At 48.4% G+C, this 17,733-nt stretch overlaps 1 protein-coding gene across 1 annotated transcript; it reads left to right on the top strand.

The window, feature by feature from the left end:
* Positions 1–1,096: 1,096 nt before the first annotated feature.
* LOC121466135 (cartilage intermediate layer protein) lies at positions 1,097–15,745 on the top strand. The gene is made up of 8 exons (XM_041679691.1): positions 1,097–1,193; positions 3,663–3,755; positions 4,369–4,638; positions 7,007–7,186; positions 7,945–8,259; positions 9,231–9,339; positions 10,134–10,291; positions 13,179–15,745. Exons 1-8 carry the CDS (start codon positions 1,133–1,135, stop codon positions 15,557–15,559), a joined length of 3,567 nt encoding a protein of 1,188 aa, XP_041535625.1. The 5' UTR covers positions 1,097–1,132; the 3' UTR covers positions 15,560–15,745.
* The last annotated feature ends 1,988 nt before the right edge of the window (positions 15,746–17,733 follow it).

Here is a 17,733-nt window from a genome sequence, read left to right as displayed (position 1 = left end):
AATAAACAAAGTCTTGCTCTGTACCTAAGGCTGTTCTGGAACTCACTGTAATAGCCCAAGCTGGCCTCCAGCTCACAGCCATACCTGCCTCAGTCTCCCAAGGGCTGGGATTATAGGTATAAGTCATCATATGCAGCTGGAGGGGAAGATTTTTTTTTAGATCAGATTCTGGGTTGGTTCTAACTACAGGGGAAAGATATCCAGCCAAGAGGAGCCCAGGCCACCATACCCATTCTTTGACATTATGTCTGGGCATGTTTACCTCTCCCCAGTCCTGCAGCCCTGACTCTATGTTCCCAGTTATTGGGAACCCTGGGTTCGCACTATGCACCCCATCCAGTTCCCTTTAGCTGGCTCCTGGCTATGGTGTTCCTAGCCAGGTCGAAAACAAACAGGCCAGAATGGGTTCCAGCTGTGGCTCGTGCACATCTGGGAATGTGTTCTTGGAGGTGGTGTGACTGAGGCATGGGTGACTCTCAGCCTGCCTGTCTCCTGTAGGAGGGTCTACTGTTGCTGGGGCCAGGACTGCATGGCCTTCATAGGTAAACCTATTCAAAGCTATGAACCCCGTCAAAGGGTTGCAGAACAAAAGCCTGGGTCTTGAAAGTGGTCAGTAAGTTACCCGGCAGCTGCTGGAGGGAAGCCAGGCCCCCTTTACTGTCAAGGACCTTCTTTATCGCTGTTCTCCTGTACGGCCTGTCTGCTGTGGAACCTGGCACAGTTCCACATCTCCCAGACAGTTCAGTGTGGCTGTTCAAGCAGATGTCACTTCAGTGAGACTCCATTCTATCTATCTTCACCCTGGAGCCGCGAGAGATGTAACTCGGGCTTGGAATGGAGTTTGGTTGGTAGTGTGCGGAAGATGGAGGCTGGAGAATCAGAAGGTCAAGGTCATTCTTGTGTGCACACTGAAGTTGATGCCAGCCTGGCCTACAGGAGACCGTGTCTCAAAAAAGACAAAAACAAAAACAAGCAAGCAAACCAAAAAGCAGTGACCCAGAAATGTGGGTTATGATTCCCTTTGCTTCTTTGTAGATCACTGGCTCTATGAGACAACCCTGGGGAACCACAGGTCCAACTTGGTGAAGCAGCATCACCTCTCTGTGATATTTCTACGTGGCCTGAGGGAAAGATGGCAGCAACCAAGATCTGGGTACTCTCTTTCCTGGTCCTGGAGTTCACCACTGTGCTCGGTATGCACTAAGTCTCAGCTTGCTCCCATAGCTTCTTCCTGCCGCAGTGAAGTCGTTTCTCTTCTGGGACCCAATTACACATCTGCCTGGCCTGAAGACTTGAGATTGATTGATAGCGTATACTCTGTTCCTACCTCAACTCTGAGATCGTACTTAGTATTAAAGTTCACAGAACAGAACCAGAGGTCCAGGATGAATAGTTACACATGGGGAGGAAGAAAAAAGTTAGGAAAGTTTCTGCCCCCGTGCACCAAATTTAGCTCTGAGCTTCCTGGCAGCCAAAGTAGAGTAGAGTCACAGGGGAAACACAGAGCTCTCAGAAGCACGTTTGGGGCTGGTCTGTTTTCAGTTGCATGAAAATACTTCTGGCCCTAAAAACCCAGTTTCCTATATACCCCGAAGCCAAGTTTGATGGACACACCAGAACCTGTCCTGGTTTCCTTGTCCTCTGCTCCCAGAGGTGACCCAAAGATCAGAAAGAAGATGCCTCTGACTGCCTGAGGTGTCTGCACTCCTATGGAGAACTCTCCCTCTCCCGTCTCCCTGGCCTCTTCTCATTTCTAATCATGCTGCTGATGCAAAAACTGCTCACAACCCCTCACATGCCCGCAGGCTCGTGACCACAGATGCAGGAACAAAGGCAGCTCCTGCACAGCGCCAGTGCGCCGTGCATGCCCGCCTTCTGCCTCGCCCTTTCCACCTTGGCAGCTGCTGTTTGTGAAGATGATTAACATTCAGCCATTTGAGGGGAAATCAGATTAGGTTGATTAAAAGGGCTCCCATCACCCCAATTAGGCAGCACAGAGAATTCTGACTTGGCTCCTTGCCTGGGAGTTAATTGCCTTCGCCTCTGCTCGCCTTTCTCCTGCTTCTGGAGCCCTCAACCCAGCTGTGTGTAGAGAAGGGCTGGAGAAGGCTGCCCCTGTCCTGAAGGCCCTCTGCTCATACTCAGGGTGTGGTCGGAACAATGAAGACCCCCGGCCAAGTAGGTTCACCGAGTCCTTTACGGAATGGTGGCTCTCAGTGCCAGCGTGTCAAGAGAAAGGGACTGGCACCCCTTGTGTCAGGCATTGAGCTAGAATATCTTGCTAACATTTATTTATCGTAACATAGCTTACGACTTATGCTAGGCACTGTTCTGAGGATTTTATAAATGAACTCTTACTGTCCTCTTTTTATGAGGACAGCTCAAGTGGCTTAAACAGTCTATCCAAGGTTAGTTAGGAGGTAACAGAGTCTGCAGCCCCCTCCAGAGATATTGCTGTCTCATTTCATGAGACCCTGGGGCCAGCAGCACCCTATGAAGGGGAAATTAGTGTTTCCATTTTTATAGAAAAGGAAAACAAGGTTCCATCTCCCCTGGAACTGATCTAGACTCCCTAGCAGGAATCTCAACCTACTAGCTGCCTGAAGTATCTGATAACGCCATTTAAATTTTTATTTATGTAATGATTTATGTAATTATTCCTTTGTGTATGTGTTGGGGGAGGTCAGAGAATAACTTGGGAGTCTGTTCTCTTTCCCTAGGATTGAACTCAGGGTGTCAGGCTTAGTGGCAAGTGCCTTTATCTGTCAAGTAATCTCTCCGGCCCTAAAAAAATTTTAAATTAGTATATACTAAATATGCATAATAATGATTTTCCTTATGTCATTTTCATATATGTGTGGTATATCTTGATGAAATTAATTCTCATTGGCCTCTCTTGTCCCCCTTCCATTCCTTCTGACCCCTTCCCATTTTTTCTTATTTTAGGGAGTGGGGTAGGAGACGGGTCTCACTATATAGCCTGGTTGGCCAATCTAGCCTTGAGAGGCCCACTTCCCTCTGCCTCCCAAGTGCTGAGATTATTAAATGCATGCACCTCTAAATCTAGTGTCTCCATCTCTTTCTCTTTCTCTTTGAGACAGGGTCTCCCGTAGATCAGGCTCACCAGGAATTTACTATGTAGACAAGGCTGTCCTTGAACCTCTGACCCTCCCGCCTCCACTTCTCGGGTGCTGAGATTACAAGTGTGTACCACCAAGTCTAGCTGCTCCTCCATTTCTTTTTTCTTTTTCTTTTTCTTTTTTTTTGGTTTTCGAGACAGGGTTTCTCTGTGGCTTTGGAGCCTGTCCTGGGACTCGCTCTGTAGACCAGGCTGGTCTCGAACTCACAGAGATCCGCCTGCCTCTGCCTCCTGAGTGCTGGGATTAAAGGCGTGCGCCACCATCACCTGGCTGCTCCTCCATTTCTAGAACAAGACTGGAAAAGGGAACTGTCATTTGTTGGGCAAGCCCTCCATGTCAGTCTTGCTGTGTGTTTTGTGGGAAACAGGCTGAGAAATAAAGCCTTTGGGGTTTCACAGTAGTGAGTGGCACAGCCTGGGGATTTGGAGCCATGCTCAGGGTTCAGGCTGCCCACTTCTCCAGACCAACTCTGCATCTCCAAACCCTGGGAGCCCTGGCTTCTCTTCTTCTTCTGTTATGCAGGGAGTCAGACGATGCTTACCCAGTCAGTGAGAAGAGTCCGGCCTGTGAAGAGGACCTCCAACACCTTTGCCAAGCCGGCTGACTCCCCGGACAGTGAGTCTTCACTGGAGCAGGGAGGGTCGGGACAGGGTCCTCACTGAGCTTGCTAGGTCAGTCTCTGAAGCCTGGGGAGGATGTTAGGGTTCTGTAGAAACTATAACAAGACACTTGGCTGCTCTCTCCCGGCAGGGGAGTGCAGCACAAGAAAGTTCAGAGTCAGGAAGCTGCCTGATGTATTCCAGAAATGGGGTGCTAACATGCTAGAGCTGGTGGGGACAAAAGGGGTAGACGAGGGTGGATAAATAACACAGAAGTCTCACCGATATTCTAAGTGATGTTTTGTGCCAGAGAATGCTGTGGTCCAAGCCACATGGAAAAGGCTTTACCCCATCTACAGTGTAAGAAAGGGACAGGATGGGAGAAAGAGAGGTGGACAAGAAAGTCCCTAGCATGGTCCACCAGGCTGATGAGGCTGGAATGGAGGGCTCCACATTGTGAGGCACAGAAGGGACTGAAGAATTGCTGGTGAAATAAGGGGTTGGATGGGGGTGGGAAATGGGGATTGAACAGAAACAGGGAGGGTTCTCAGGGATGCATCAGGAAAGGCTAGCTGGAGTTCACCAGCTATTCAGGGATGGTTCCTCCTCAACCTGGCTCTGTCTCTCAGGTCCTGGTGAGTGGACAACTTGGTTTAACATCGACCACCCAGGTGGGCAGGGTGACTATGAGCGATTGGATGCTATTCGCTTCTACTATGGGGAGCGTGTGTGTGCCCGTCCCCTGCGGCTAGAGGCCCGGACCACTGACTGGATGCCTGCGGGCAGCACTGGCCAGGTGGTTCATGGCAGTCCCCGTGAGGGCTTCTGGTGCCTCAACAGGGAACAGAGACCAGGCCAGAACTGCTCCAATTATACAGTGCGCTTCCTCTGCCCACCAGGTGAGTCTGAATGGCCCCAGTCCTTCCTCCCAGCAGCCTTGGCACAGGAGAGGCCAGGATCTGAATAGCACATTCCTGTATATACTTCCAGTCTCTTAACAGCCACTGAGTGTCATTAATGTGATAAGAGCCCCAGATCTGTCCCAGCCAACCTGTTGGGTTCACTTCCAGTGACTCAGGAGGGAAGATGGCGCTTGGGGTCTAACTTCTGGGGTTTGAATCTCTAGCTTACTATGTATAACTGTGCTGTTTATTTCTCCATTACTTATTTTGGGGGTACTGTGGATTGGATCTAGGACATTATGTTAGAGCCCTCTACGACTGAGCTACATCTCCGGCCTTCTGCTCTTTTATTTATTTCTTAAGGAATGAGGTAGGGTTTCACTAAGATGCTCAGGCAGGTCTTACACTTGTGATTTTCCTGCCTCTGTCCCAAGTAGCTGGGATTATAAATATGTGAAAAGGAGCCTAAAGCAACTGTATTCAAGTAGCCCAGGCTGACCTTGAACTTCCTAAGTAGCTTCGAATGACCTTGAACTTCAGAACCTCCTGCTGGCACCACCTCCTGAGTGCTGGGATTCTAGGCAATGTGGCAGCAAGCCTACAGGCTGAGTCTCCAGCCCACTACCTTATGTATGGCAAGCATTCTATGAGCTATATCCCCCAGCTCTCTTTCTTCCTCCTCCTCCTTTTTTTGAGGGGGAACATGATGGTCTAGCCCTAGTTGGCCTGGAAAACATTATGTAGCCCAGGCTATCCTTGAACTTCCTGACTTTCCTGCCTCTTTCCAGAATGTTGAGATTGCAGTCATGCACCTCTATGCCCAGCTGCAACTGTGTGTGTATTTTAGACGAGATTCTGGGGTTCTTAGTCTTGTGTTCTCACATGTTTTCAGTGTTAGGGATTGGACGTAGGGCCCCTCATATACTGGTTAAGTCCTCTTTAACAGAGCTACATTCCTAGTCCTCTTAAAAACTTTTTTCTGTATTTTTGTTTTGAGAGACTCTTCATAAATTACCCAGGCTGGCCTTGAACCCATGATCCTCTTGTTTGGAAATTACAGCTACTGGCCTCTTATATGTGGAACAAGAGTAACAGTGTATCTTTAGGGTTTAAAAGTTTTTAATTTTTTTTTAAAGTTTTGATATAAAGTCTCACTGCATAGTTTAGACTGCTCAAACTTACTATGTAGCTCAAAGTAGCCCCTATAATCTTCGGACCCAGGCCTCCAAGTGTTGGGATTATAGGTGTGTCCCTCTATTCCTGAGGGCTTCAATGAAGCTTACACAAGATAATGAAAGAAGCAGTTGAGCCCAGATTTGCTAAATGCCAACTGCGGCTACAATGTCTTCAATGTGTTCAAGATGCTGACTACCCTCACTATTCAGCCTTGACAGCTGACCTTTGAGGGATTGCTATCTCAACAGGATATACAAGGCTTTGAGAAGTCCAGTTAGTCCACTAGCTACACAGCTCAGTGCTACACAGGGATTTGAACCATGTCCATGTCTGCGGAATCTGTGTTCTTTATATGCCTTTCCGCCCATGCACTGGGGAGTACAGATATTAAGTGATCTGCCGCAGGCCTGCACTCTGGATGGGTACCCTGCCCCTCAGGCTCTACCTGTCGATACAGACTGATGCCGCAGACCCTGATGCTATGACGATTTTATGGTCTTGGGAGACCAGCTAGTCTCTCTAGCAAGGGCTGAGCCTCGCAGAAGAGAGGTGAAGAGGTAGGCTATCCAGAAGTTTGGCTCTCCAGGTCATTGTGAACTATAGGCCCTGAATTCCCAGGGAGCCTGCCTGCAGGGAACATGTGATGTTTTCACACTAGTGGAGGATGATGGCCTGCCAACAACAGAGATCCTAAGGCAACAGTGCCAGGCTAAAACCAACCAACCAACCAACCAACCAACAAACAAAACCCAGAAACCTTTCACCCATATGTTACCTCTGTGCAAGTCAGAGACACTACTTCCTCAAGACTTTTGACTTCCCTTATTCGGATAAAAAATTATTGTAGGGCTGGGATGTAGCTCAGTTGGTCAAGTGCTAGCTTAGCATCCACGAAACAATTGGTTTCATCTCCAGTAACACCTAAACTGGACAAGCGGTAGCCTGCTTCCTTACAATTGCAGCACTCAGAAGGTAGAGGCAGAAAGATCAGACATTGGAGGCCAGTCTCAGTTACATGAGAGTGTCTCAAAATTATTATTAATTCATTGAAATAAATAGACGTATCAGTGAGATTTATGATGCCAATAGGGACCTGTGCTCCCTCAGCAGAGAAGAAACAGCGTTGGGGTCAGACTTCCTGACCCAGTCCCCTGGAGAGGGAAGAGTGACTTCTGCTCTCATCTTATAGGGTCCTTGCGACGAGATTCAGAGCGCATCTGGAGTCCTTGGTCGCCCTGGAGCAAGTGCTCAGCTGCCTGTGGTCACACTGGGGTCCAGACCCGTACCCGCACCTGCCTGGCACAGACAGTGTCACTGTGCAGTGAGGCCTCCGAGGAAGGCCAGCTCTGTGTGAGTCCGGCCTGCACAGGTACCTGCCCCCCTGTGGGCACTGGCCCTCTGTGTTGGTGAAGCTGAAATAGCCTGAAGGACAGGCTAGAGGGTCAGTGTGAGACTGAGTCTACCACTAACTGAGCATGTCAACTGCTCTGATGGGAGACGTACAGGACAGCTGTGAACACAGGGCATTGTCAATGATCACAGCTTAAGAAATCAGATGGGGGGGGGGTGCTGGGGAGACGGCTCAGTGGTGAGGAATACTGGCTGCTCTTCCAGAGGATCCCGATTCAATTCCCAGCAACCACATAGCAGCTCACAATTGTCTGTAACTCCAAGATCTGACACCCTCCCATAGATATTCATGCAGGCAAAACACCAATGCACATAAAATTAAAAGAAATCAACTGGGCAGTGGTGATGCATGCCTTTAATCCCAGCAGTTGGGAGGCAGAGGCAGATGGATGTCTGAGTTCAAGACCTACCTAGTCTACAAGGACAGCCAGGACTATATAGGGAAACCCTGTGTTTAATCCTACACACACACACAAAAAAAAAAAAAAAAGGAAGGAAGGAAGGAAGGAAGGAAGAAAGGAAGGAAGGAAGGAAGGAGAGGATGTCGTTTCCTGGGCTAAATCTGAAGGGTAGATAGGAATTAGTCATCCAGGCAGGGCTAGAAGGGTTAAGAAAGGTCGAAGGAGGAAAAAAAATATGTGTGAACACACAGGCTGGGATGGGGTGAAGATGGGTCAGAATCCATAAAGCTCTGCTGATTGGCTCCTTGTCCCACAGCCTGTGACCTGACCTGTCCCATGGGCCAGGTGAATGCTGACTGCGACGCCTGCATGTGCCAGGACTTCATGCTTTATGGGGCCATCTCCCTTCCTGGAGGTGCCCCAGCTCCAGGGGCCACTGTCTACCTGTTGGCCAAGGCACCAAAGATGTTGACCCGGACAGACAGCAGAGGGAGGTTCCAAGTTCCCGGCTTGTGTCCTGACGGCAAGAGCATCCTGAAAATCACCAAGACCAAGTTTGCTCCAATTGTGCTCACGATGCCCAAGACTGGCCTGAAGTCAGCCACCGTCAATGCAGAGTTCGTGAGGGCAGGTGACCGAGGGCCCCGTGGCAGGAGGGGATGCAAGGTTGAAAGCTCCTTTCCTGGCTCACACAGTGTAAAACCCACAGGCCCTGTATCCTCTGGCTTTCCCTAATCTTTCTTCTTTTAAAATTCTCACTATGCAGAATCAATGTCTTAAAGCCACAATGGCTTCTTTGTCTGCTTCTCAAATACAGACCCATCCCTGCCTCAGGGCTTTTGCACTTGTTGTGTGACTCACTACAGAGTGTTCTCCCAGATTTTGGTAGGTCCAGCACCCCGAGGCATGAGGATGTCTCTGACCACCTTGTTTAAAATAGTCAATTACCACAAAGGTTTGCAGATCAGAGAGAAGCTTGGGAAGCTCAGAAATGGTGTAGAATAATAATAATTAAAAAAAGAAAGAAAAGAAAGAAAGAAAGAAAGAAAAAAGAAAGGTTCTGCTGGGGGGCAGAAGATCATGAATAATGCATGAGTGGGGGTGGGGCCATTAGTTCTGTCTTTGCAGCACTTAAGTGTGGCTGGTGTGAGGTCCACTGAATTCTCCATTGTCCCATCCAGATGCTACCAGAGAAGTTTGTGGGAGCAGGCCCCAGATGGAGAGGGTGGAGGAGGGGAATCTGGGGATCAGTTCCTTTGGGTGCTAGAGGAGCACTGGAGACTGGCAGGGGATAGAATAAAGCCATACACTTTTTTTTAAAAAAAATATTTATTTATCTATTTATCTATCTATCTATTTACTTATTTATTATTTATATAGTGTTCTGGCACCAAATCTCATTATAGATTGTGAGCTAGCATATGGTTGCTGGGAACTGAACTCAGGACCCCTGGAAGAGCAGCCAGTGCTCTTAACCTCTGAGCTATCTCTCCAGCCCACCATACACTTTCAGTGTCATCAAAGACCCTGGGGAAGCAGGGGCTCTCTAGAGTCTGTCACAAAATAAGAAACCCAGACACCGTTTCTCATCTTCTTTCCCAGAGACTCCATACATTGTCATGAACCCTGAGACGAAAGCACGGCGGGCCGGGGAGAGTGTGTCCTTGTGTTGCAAGGCCACAGGGAAACCCAGTCCTGACAAGTACTTCTGGTGGGTATTCTGCTGGCTGCCCCACCCAGTTCTCTTAGAAATCAGAGCTTGCTTGCCTTGTGTCTCTAACAGTAGCCATGGCTGATAGAATAAAGGCAGCCGTGGGTGACTAGTGCAGAATCTGAATGATGGCATTTACAAGTGGGGCCTGCAGGGTGGAGGCTGCCAGACAACCAGCCAGTCCTCTTATGCCTCAAAGTTCAGCTCATTCTCCCAAAATATCTCTTCCTCTCTCTGTCTGTCTGTCTCTCTGAGATAGGGTTTCTCTCTGTAGCCCTGGTTTTCCTGGAACTCACTCTGTAGACCAAGCAGGCTAAAATTCAGAGATTCGCCTACCTCTGCCTTCCAAGTGCTAAGATTAAAGGCATGTGCCACCATCCCCAGCTCCAAAATGTCTCTTGACCTTAGGGTACTAACACACATGTTCTTAGGCCAATCAGCAAGATTCCTCGGTCTTGCTTCCCCTAGCAAGGTCAGAATCCCCAGTGCTGGGAGTGAGTTCTTTACCCTCCAATGAGCACTTACAGCCACTAGCTTGTACAGAATGCCAACGGTTCTGGGAGGTCAGCTGGAGAGCAGGAAGCTGTAACCCAGAGAGGTTGTTGTCTAAAGATTCCCCATCAATTAAGAGGTGGGGCTGGGGCTTCAAAGCAGTTTCTCAACTCCCAGCCAACAGGTGCTTTTGGGCAGGCCGAGTGAAAGTGAACCATCTCCAATTCGCTACTTCTTGGCACATCTTCAGGTGTACCTTCCCTCCCATAACCTGCTGTGGCTCCACCTCTTCATCCTTACAGGTACCACAACAACACATTGCTGGATCCCTCTCTCTACAAGCACGAAAGCAAGCTGGTGCTGAGGAATCTGCGGCAGGACCAGGCAGGGGAGTATTTCTGTAAGGCACAGAGTGATGCTGGGGCTGTGAAGTCCAAGGTCGCCCAGCTGATGGTCATCGGTAAGCCCGTGTGGGTTGCAAGGGTCCTGGGTCTGCAACAGGCTGGCTGAGAACTCCAGTCAGCATCACCAGACAGGAAAAGCTTGGAGTTTGTAATGATGTGCACAGTGCCAGGCCGTCTGGGATACAGTGTAGAGCTACGTCTTACTATCACAGAACCATCATCTGAGGTGTGTGTGTGTGTGTGTGTGTGTGTGTGTGTGTGTAAATGTAAATAAAGTTCAATCAAGACGAAAACATGCAGGACCTGGGGTTGTCACTTGGAAGAACACTTGTCTAGCATAAATGAAGCCCTTGGTTCAGTCCCCAGAACTACAAAAACCCAGAAGATGAAAGTAGGGGGACAGAAGGTTAGGGTCAGCGGCAGCTGTATAGTGAATCTGAGATAGTTTTGGCTACATGAGATTCTGTCAACTTGCCCCTGAAATTCATTTTTAAAAATGTAGCTAAAATAGAAACCTAGGCCCTACTAGATAGAATTAGACACCTTCCGGGTGCACATGCATTCCCAGCATTTGGTAGGTAGAGGGAGGATCAGGAGACTAAGGTCATCTTCTCTTACACAGTGGGTTCAAGGCTAGCTTTAACTATATGAGACCCTATCTCAAAAAGCCAGCCCTCCCCCCAAAATAAAGCCCCCAAACTGATATTCTGTAATGACCCCCAAGAGTCTGTTTTTTGTCTGAGATATGACCTGGGCATGCTGACTTCAAAGCTTCTTACTTCACCCTGCTTTGCAGTGAAGGTTGGAAAGTCCTGATCTTCGAGGATCATGAGGGGCAGTGTATGTGGAAGGAGAAGTGTTACCGATCGTGGGGCTACAGAAGCAGGGAGCTGAGAATGCATTATACGAAAGGGTGACCTGATTAAGGCTGGCTTCTAGAAGAAAACAGGAGGGGAAAAGACTTTAGGCCCAAGGTCTATGAAGCCTGTCCTTGGAAAGTGGTGGGGGGGGGGGGGGAAGAGGAGATCTGGAGATCTTAGGAATCGGCCTAAACAAAACAAAACAAAACAGAGGAAATGAAAATTCATTGGAAGAATTATGGACTATTTTGCAGACTCTAAGAAAATTGAGCAATAGACCTCAGATCAGTCATGGCAAAGGGCCTTAGCGGAGGAGGCATGAAGTGTGTCAATGGTCACGGCTACACCCACCCTGTCAGCACAGTGGTCCTTTCATGATTCTTCACTATTCAGTTTCCAGATAACAACTGCACGTTCTTTCCTAAGATATGTGTACGTTGCTTTAAGTTTAACATAAAGGTAACTAAAGAGAAAACAGTGTTAATGCGAAATAGAACTATGTCAGTAACTAAAAGCTTTGGCACAATAACTAGAAAGATAAACTAAGAGAGTTTATCTTTGTGTTTACTCAAGAGCGACCATGAATGTGACTGACAAGGGTACAGAGGTGGTGTCCTGGTGGTTCAGTCCTTGAATGCTACTGTTACAAAGACACTGTTTTGCTCAACTGATTAACAGTTTTGGGCACTGGTCCAAGCTAAGGGAAGTGGAGTCTTAGATTGAGTCATGTGGTACTGACTCCAGTATTGAGAACTCCAGTGTATGACAGCGGCATGGGGAAAACACCAGACTCCCATTACTTTAAACAAGGCTTGTTTGTTTTGTTATTTGTTTTTTGAGACAATGTTTTATATAGCCCAGGCTGGCCTCAAACCCATTATATGGCCAAGAATGGCCTTGAATTTATGATCCTTCTGTCTCCACCTCCCAAGTACTAGGATTATAAGTGCGTATCACCATGCCCAGTTAAAACAGGGTTTCTGGGGCTACAGAGATGGCTCAGTGGTTAAAAGCACTGGCTACTCTCCACAGGACCCAGGCTCTATTACTACATGGTAACTTAAAACCATTTGTAACTCCAGTTCCAGGGGATCCGATGCCATCATTCTGGCCTCCGTGGACAGTCTTTTGGCTTCTGTAGGCATAGATACACACAGGCAAAACATCCATGTATATAAAATAAAAAACCAAAAACAGGGTTTCTACCTAACAAATGTTTCCTGGGATGTGTGAAAATCACTGAGGATGTAGAGAGTGCCAGGCACTGCAAGACATGGGTCACAAATAGCTTTCTCTTATATGCCAGCAATACCTCCAATTTCTCTGATAATCTCAAAACACCTTCACACATTTTCAAGATCCCTCCATTGAGAACTGCTATTCTACTGACCTCAGTAACTACTGTTCCCCGTGCATGTATAAAACAGGGTCAGAATCCCAGCACTTGGGAGACAGAGGCAGGCAAATCTCTGTGAGTTTGAGGTCAGCCTGGTCTACAAGAGCTGGTTCCAGGACAGGCACCAAAGCTACAGATAATCTCTGTCAAAAAACAAACAAACAAACAAACAAACAGGGTCAGTAGTAGCAGCCCCATACCCCCAAGAAAGTTCTATGAGAGTCAGAGTTGCCGATACAAAAGTCCTTTGAAAACTAGAAAGGAAAGGATGTGGCTCAGTGATAAAGCAATTGTGTAGCATACACAAGGCATGGGGGTCAGTCCCCACCACACACACACACACACACACACACAGCAAGCTTTCTTAGAGGCACACACTCACAAACATGCACATGCACGTCAAACTGGCTTGGAGGCACATACTTGTGAACACACACACCAAGATGCACATACTTGGTAATCCCAGCTCCTGGGTGGTAGAGGCAGGAGGATCACGAATTTAAGATCATCCTAGGCTACAGCATAAGTTTGAGCCCAGCTTGGGCTCTGCAAGACCCCATCTCAACAAAACAAAAACAAAATTGAGAGAGGAGAAAAAGGAAGGGAAAGAGAGAGAACACACTGACCTGAGTTACTCTGTGTCAGACATGAATTTGTATTTTAATATCCATACCATTTCTTCTTTAGCACATGATGAGAGTCCTTGCAACCCAACCCCTGAGAGCTACCTTATCCGGCTGCCCCACGACTGCTTCCAGAATGCCACCAACTCCTTCTACTATGATGTAGGCCGCTGCCCAATCAAGACCTGTGCAGGGCAGCAAGACAATGGGATCCGGTGCCGGGATGCCGTGGAGAACTGCTGTGGCATCTCCAGAACAGAGGAGAGGGAGATCCAGTGCAGTGGGTACACGCTGCCCACCAAAGTAGCCATGGAGTGCAGCTGCCAGCGGTGTACAGAGACACGGAGCATCGTTAGGGGCCGAGTCAGTGCTGCTGACAATGGGGAACCCATGCGCTTTGGCCATGTGTACATGGGGAATAACCGTGTAAGCATGACTGGCTACAAGGGCACGTTCACCCTCCACATCCCCCAGGATACAGAGAGACTGGTGCTCACATTTGTGGACAGGCTGCAGAAGTTTGTCAACACTACCAAAGTGCTGCCCTTCAACAGAAAGGGGAGTGCCGTGTTCCATGAGATCAAGATGCTTCGGCGGAAAGAGCCCATCACATTGGAAGCAATGGAAACCAATATCATCCCCCTGGGAGAGGTGGTTGGTGAAGACCCTGTGGCTGAACTGGAGATTCCATCCAAAAGTTTCTATAGGCAGAATGGGGAGCCTTTCACAGGAAAGGTGAAGGCCAGCGTGACCTTCCTGGATCCTCGGAATATATCCACGGCCACAGCTGCCCAGAGTGACCTGAACTTCATCAACGATGAAGGAGACACCTTTCCCCTTCGAACATATGGTATGTTCTCGGTGGACTTCAGGGATGAGGCCACTTCTGAGTCACTGAATGCTGGCAAGGTGAAGGTCCACCTTGACTCGAACCAGGTGAAGATGCCAGAGCATGTGTCAGCCATGAAACTCTGGTCGCTCAACCCAGACACAGGACTGTGGGAAGAGGAAGGCGATTTCAAATTTGAAAGCCAGAGGAGGAATAAGAGGGAAGAGAGGACTTTTCTAGTGGGCAACATGGAGATCCGTGAGAGAAGGCTCTTTAACCTGGATGTCCCTGAAAGCCGAAGGTGCTTCATCAAGGTGAGGACTTACCGGAGTGAGAGGTTCTTGCCTAGTGAGCAAATCCAGGGGGTTGTAGTCTCGGTGATCAACCTGGAGCCCAAAACTGGCTTCTCATCTAACCCCAGGGCCTGGGGCCGATTTGACAGTGTCATCACTGGCCCCAATGGGGCCTGCCTGCCTGCCTTCTGCGATGACCAGTCCCCCGATGCTTACTCCGTCTATGTCTTGGCAAGCCTTTCTGGAGAAGAACTAGAGGCGGTCGAGTCTTCTCCTAAATTCAACCCAAATGCCATCGGTGTCCCTCAGCCCTACCTCAACAAACTTAAATACCGTCGGACAGACCATGAAGATCCACGTGTTAAAAAGACAGCTTTCCAAATCAGTATGGCCAAGCCGAGGCCCAACTCAGCTGAAGAGAGCAATGGGCCCATCTACGCTTTTGAGAACCTTCGGGCATGTGAAGAGGCACCGCCCAGTGCGCCCCACTTCAGGTTCTATCAAATTGAGGGGGATCACTATGACTACAACACGGTTCCTTTCAATGAAGATGACCCCATGAGCTGGACTGAAGACTACCTGGCATGGTGGCCCAAGCCAATGGAGTTCAGGGCCTGCTACATCAAGGTAAAAATAGTGGGACCCCTAGAGGTGAATGTACGATCCCGCAACATGGGGGGCACGCACCGGCAGACTGTGGGAAAGCTCTATGGGATCCGAGATGTGAAGAGTACTCGGGACAGAGACCAGCCAAATGTCTCATCTGCCTGCTTGGAGTTCAAGTGCAGTGGAATGCTCTATGACCAAGACCGTGTAGACCGCACACTAGTGAAGGTCATCCCCCAGGGCAGCTGCCACCGAGCCAGTGTTAACTCTATGCTGCATGAGTATCTGGTCAACCACCTTCCCCTAGCAGTCAACAATGACACCAGTGAGTACACCATGCTGGCACCCCTGGACCCTCTGGGCCACAATTATGGTATCTACACTGTCACCGACCAGGACCCTCGTACAGCTAAGGAGATTGCCCTTGGCCGGTGCTTTGATGGTACTTCCGATGGCTCCTCCAGAATCATGAAGAGCAATGTGGGAGTTGCCCTGACCTTTAACTGTGCAGAGAGGCAGGTAGGCCGCCAGAGTGCCTTCCAGTACCTCCAAAGCGCACCGGCCAGGTCCCCAGCTAGGTCCCCAGCTGCAGGCACCGCCCAAGGAAGAGTGCCCACTGTGAGGCAACAGAGGGCAAGCAGGGGTGGCCTGCGCCGGCGCGGAGAAGTGGCCCCCCTGAGATATTCTGGGGTTGGTCAGCAACCTCTGAGCAACTAGGTGTTGGGGTTCTTCATAGTTTCTTTCTGTCCACCTCATGTGGCAACGGTTGTGAGACTGTTGCACAGATTGTCATGTGTTAATTTAAACAGATCTGTTTGGTGCAGCTTGCTTCTGTGTGCCTTTACTTACTGTCCTTATCTTGTGATACTGGCTGGCACATGGCCCCCAAAATGACAAAATAAAGATTCCTTTTTAAAAAGAAACAAAAGGACTCGGTAGACTTCTGCAGCTTGGGCCGTTCGTTTTTGCTATGACTGCAAACACACTTCTTTTTGTATGGTTTTGTCAACCTCTGCACTAATGTTTATCTAATATTGAGAAGCAAATGAGAATTATAAAGCATATTGCTGGGCCATGTTCCACAAAATTCTTTTCTTTGTGTCTTTCTTTCTATTTCCTTTTTTTCCCCCCCAAGACAGGTTTCTCTGTGTAGCCTTGGCTGTCCTGGAACTCACTCTGTAGACCAGGCTGGCCTTGAACTCACCAAGATCCACCTGCCTCTGCCTCCTGAGGGCTGGGATTAAAGGATTGCACCACAACTACCCAGCATGTTCTACAAAATGTAAGCAAAGCCTTTGTCGCCGTTCGTACATATAAATGGTGGTTAAATAAGGAAATAAACAATATTTTACTTGAAATGCAATTAATATTTATTTCTTTTTAAAGGTTATTTTTATATATAATTTATTTTTATTTAATGTTCATTGATGTTTTGCTTGCATATATGTCTATGAGAGGGTATCAGAAGCCCGGGAACTGGAGTTACAGACAGGCATGAGCTGCCATGTGGTGCTGGGAATTGATCCAGGGCCCTCTGGAAGAGCAGCCAGTGCTCTTAACCACTGAGCCATCTCTCCAGTCCCTTAACATTTCTTTGGCAATTTTGGACCTCTAGTGTACATGCAAGTGCAGGTGGTTGAATATTTTTTTATTTTATTATTATTTTTTTTTTTAGTTTTTTTCGAGACAGAGTTTCTCTGTAGCTTTGGAGCCTGTCCTGGCACTAGCTCTTGTAGACCAGGCTGGCCTCGAACTCACAGAGATCTGCCTGTCTCTGCCTCCCGAGTGCTGGGATTAAAGGTGTGCACCACCACCGCTCGGCCAAAGATTTTTTTTTTAAATTTATGTGTATGTGTGTACCTGTGTGGGCTTATTTTCACCACATGCATGTAGGTGCCCAAGTAAACCAGATGGCATCAGATCCCCGGGAACTGGAATTAGAGGTGGAGTTTTTTGTTTGTTTGGTTTTGGTTTTTGGAGGCAGGGTTTCTCTGTGAAACAGTCCTGGCTGTTCTGGAACTTGCTTTGTAGACCAGGCTGGCCTCAAACTCTCAGAGATCCTCAAACTCACAGAGACCACCTACCTCTGCCTCCCGAGTGTTGGAATTAAAGGTGTGCACCACAACTACCTGTCTTTGGGGGTTTTGTTTTGTTCTGTTTTGAGACAGGGTTTCTCTATAGTCTTGGCTGTCCTGGAACTCACTGTGTAGACCAGGCTGGCCTTGAACTCAGAGATCCACCTGCCTCAGCCTCTTAAATGCTGGGATTAAGGGTGTGTGCCACCACTGCCTGGCTAGAGGTGGTTTTAAGCCACCTGATGTAGGTTCTGGGAAATGAACCAGGGTCTTCTGCAAGGGCAATAAGCACTCTTTATTGCTGGGCCATCTCTCCAGTCTCCAAAATCACATTTTCTCCACCAACTCTGAGAAGAAAATCTCCTAGTTCCCACAGTCTCAGGACCTCTGGAGCCATCTCTCCAGCTCTTAACTTCAGAGCCATCTCTCTAACCCCTCCTTCCCCCCACCAAGATTTTTTATTGTGTATAGAGATGGCTCTAGTGGTCCTGAGTTCAATTCCCAGCAACCACATGGTGGCTCACAACCATCTTTAATGAGATCTGGTGCATCCTTCTGGCCTGCAGGCATACATGCAGGCAGAACACTCTATACATAATTTAAAAAAAAAAGTTTAAAAAACAGTGTTCTGCCTGCATACCAGAAGAGGGCACCAGTCAATGCTCTTAACCTTTGAGCCATCTCTCCAGCCCGAGACAGTGTTTCTTGGAGTGAAGTCTGGTCTCAAACTTACTATAAAGCTTAGGATGACCTTGAACTCCTGGTATTTCTGCCTTCATCTCCCAAGTACTGGAATTGGGGACTTACATCACTGTA

Source organism: Microtus oregoni, unplaced genomic scaffold, assembly GCF_018167655.1.
Source record: "Microtus oregoni isolate MIOR12 unplaced genomic scaffold, Mior012 000032F_ref0000030, whole genome shotgun sequence".
Classification (NCBI taxonomy): Eukaryota; Metazoa; Chordata; class Mammalia; order Rodentia; family Cricetidae; genus Microtus; species Microtus oregoni.
This window is presented reverse-complemented; position numbering and strand designations above follow the sequence as displayed.

What these genes read in the sequence shown, in the direction of transcription:
- LOC121466135 (XM_041679691.1), top strand. Translation starts at nt 1,133, where the DNA reads ATGGCAGCAACCAAGATCTGGGTACTCTCTTTCCTGGTCCTGGAGTTC. An exon ending in GCGCTTCCTCTGCCCACCAG is followed by an intron (nt 4,639 to 7,006) that starts GTGAGTCTGAAT and finishes CTCATCTTATAG; the next exon opens with GGTCCTTGCGACGAGATTCA. An exon ending in TGTGAGTCCGGCCTGCACAG is followed by an intron (nt 7,187 to 7,944) that starts GTACCTGCCCCC and finishes CTTGTCCCACAG; the next exon opens with CCTGTGACCTGACCTGTCCC.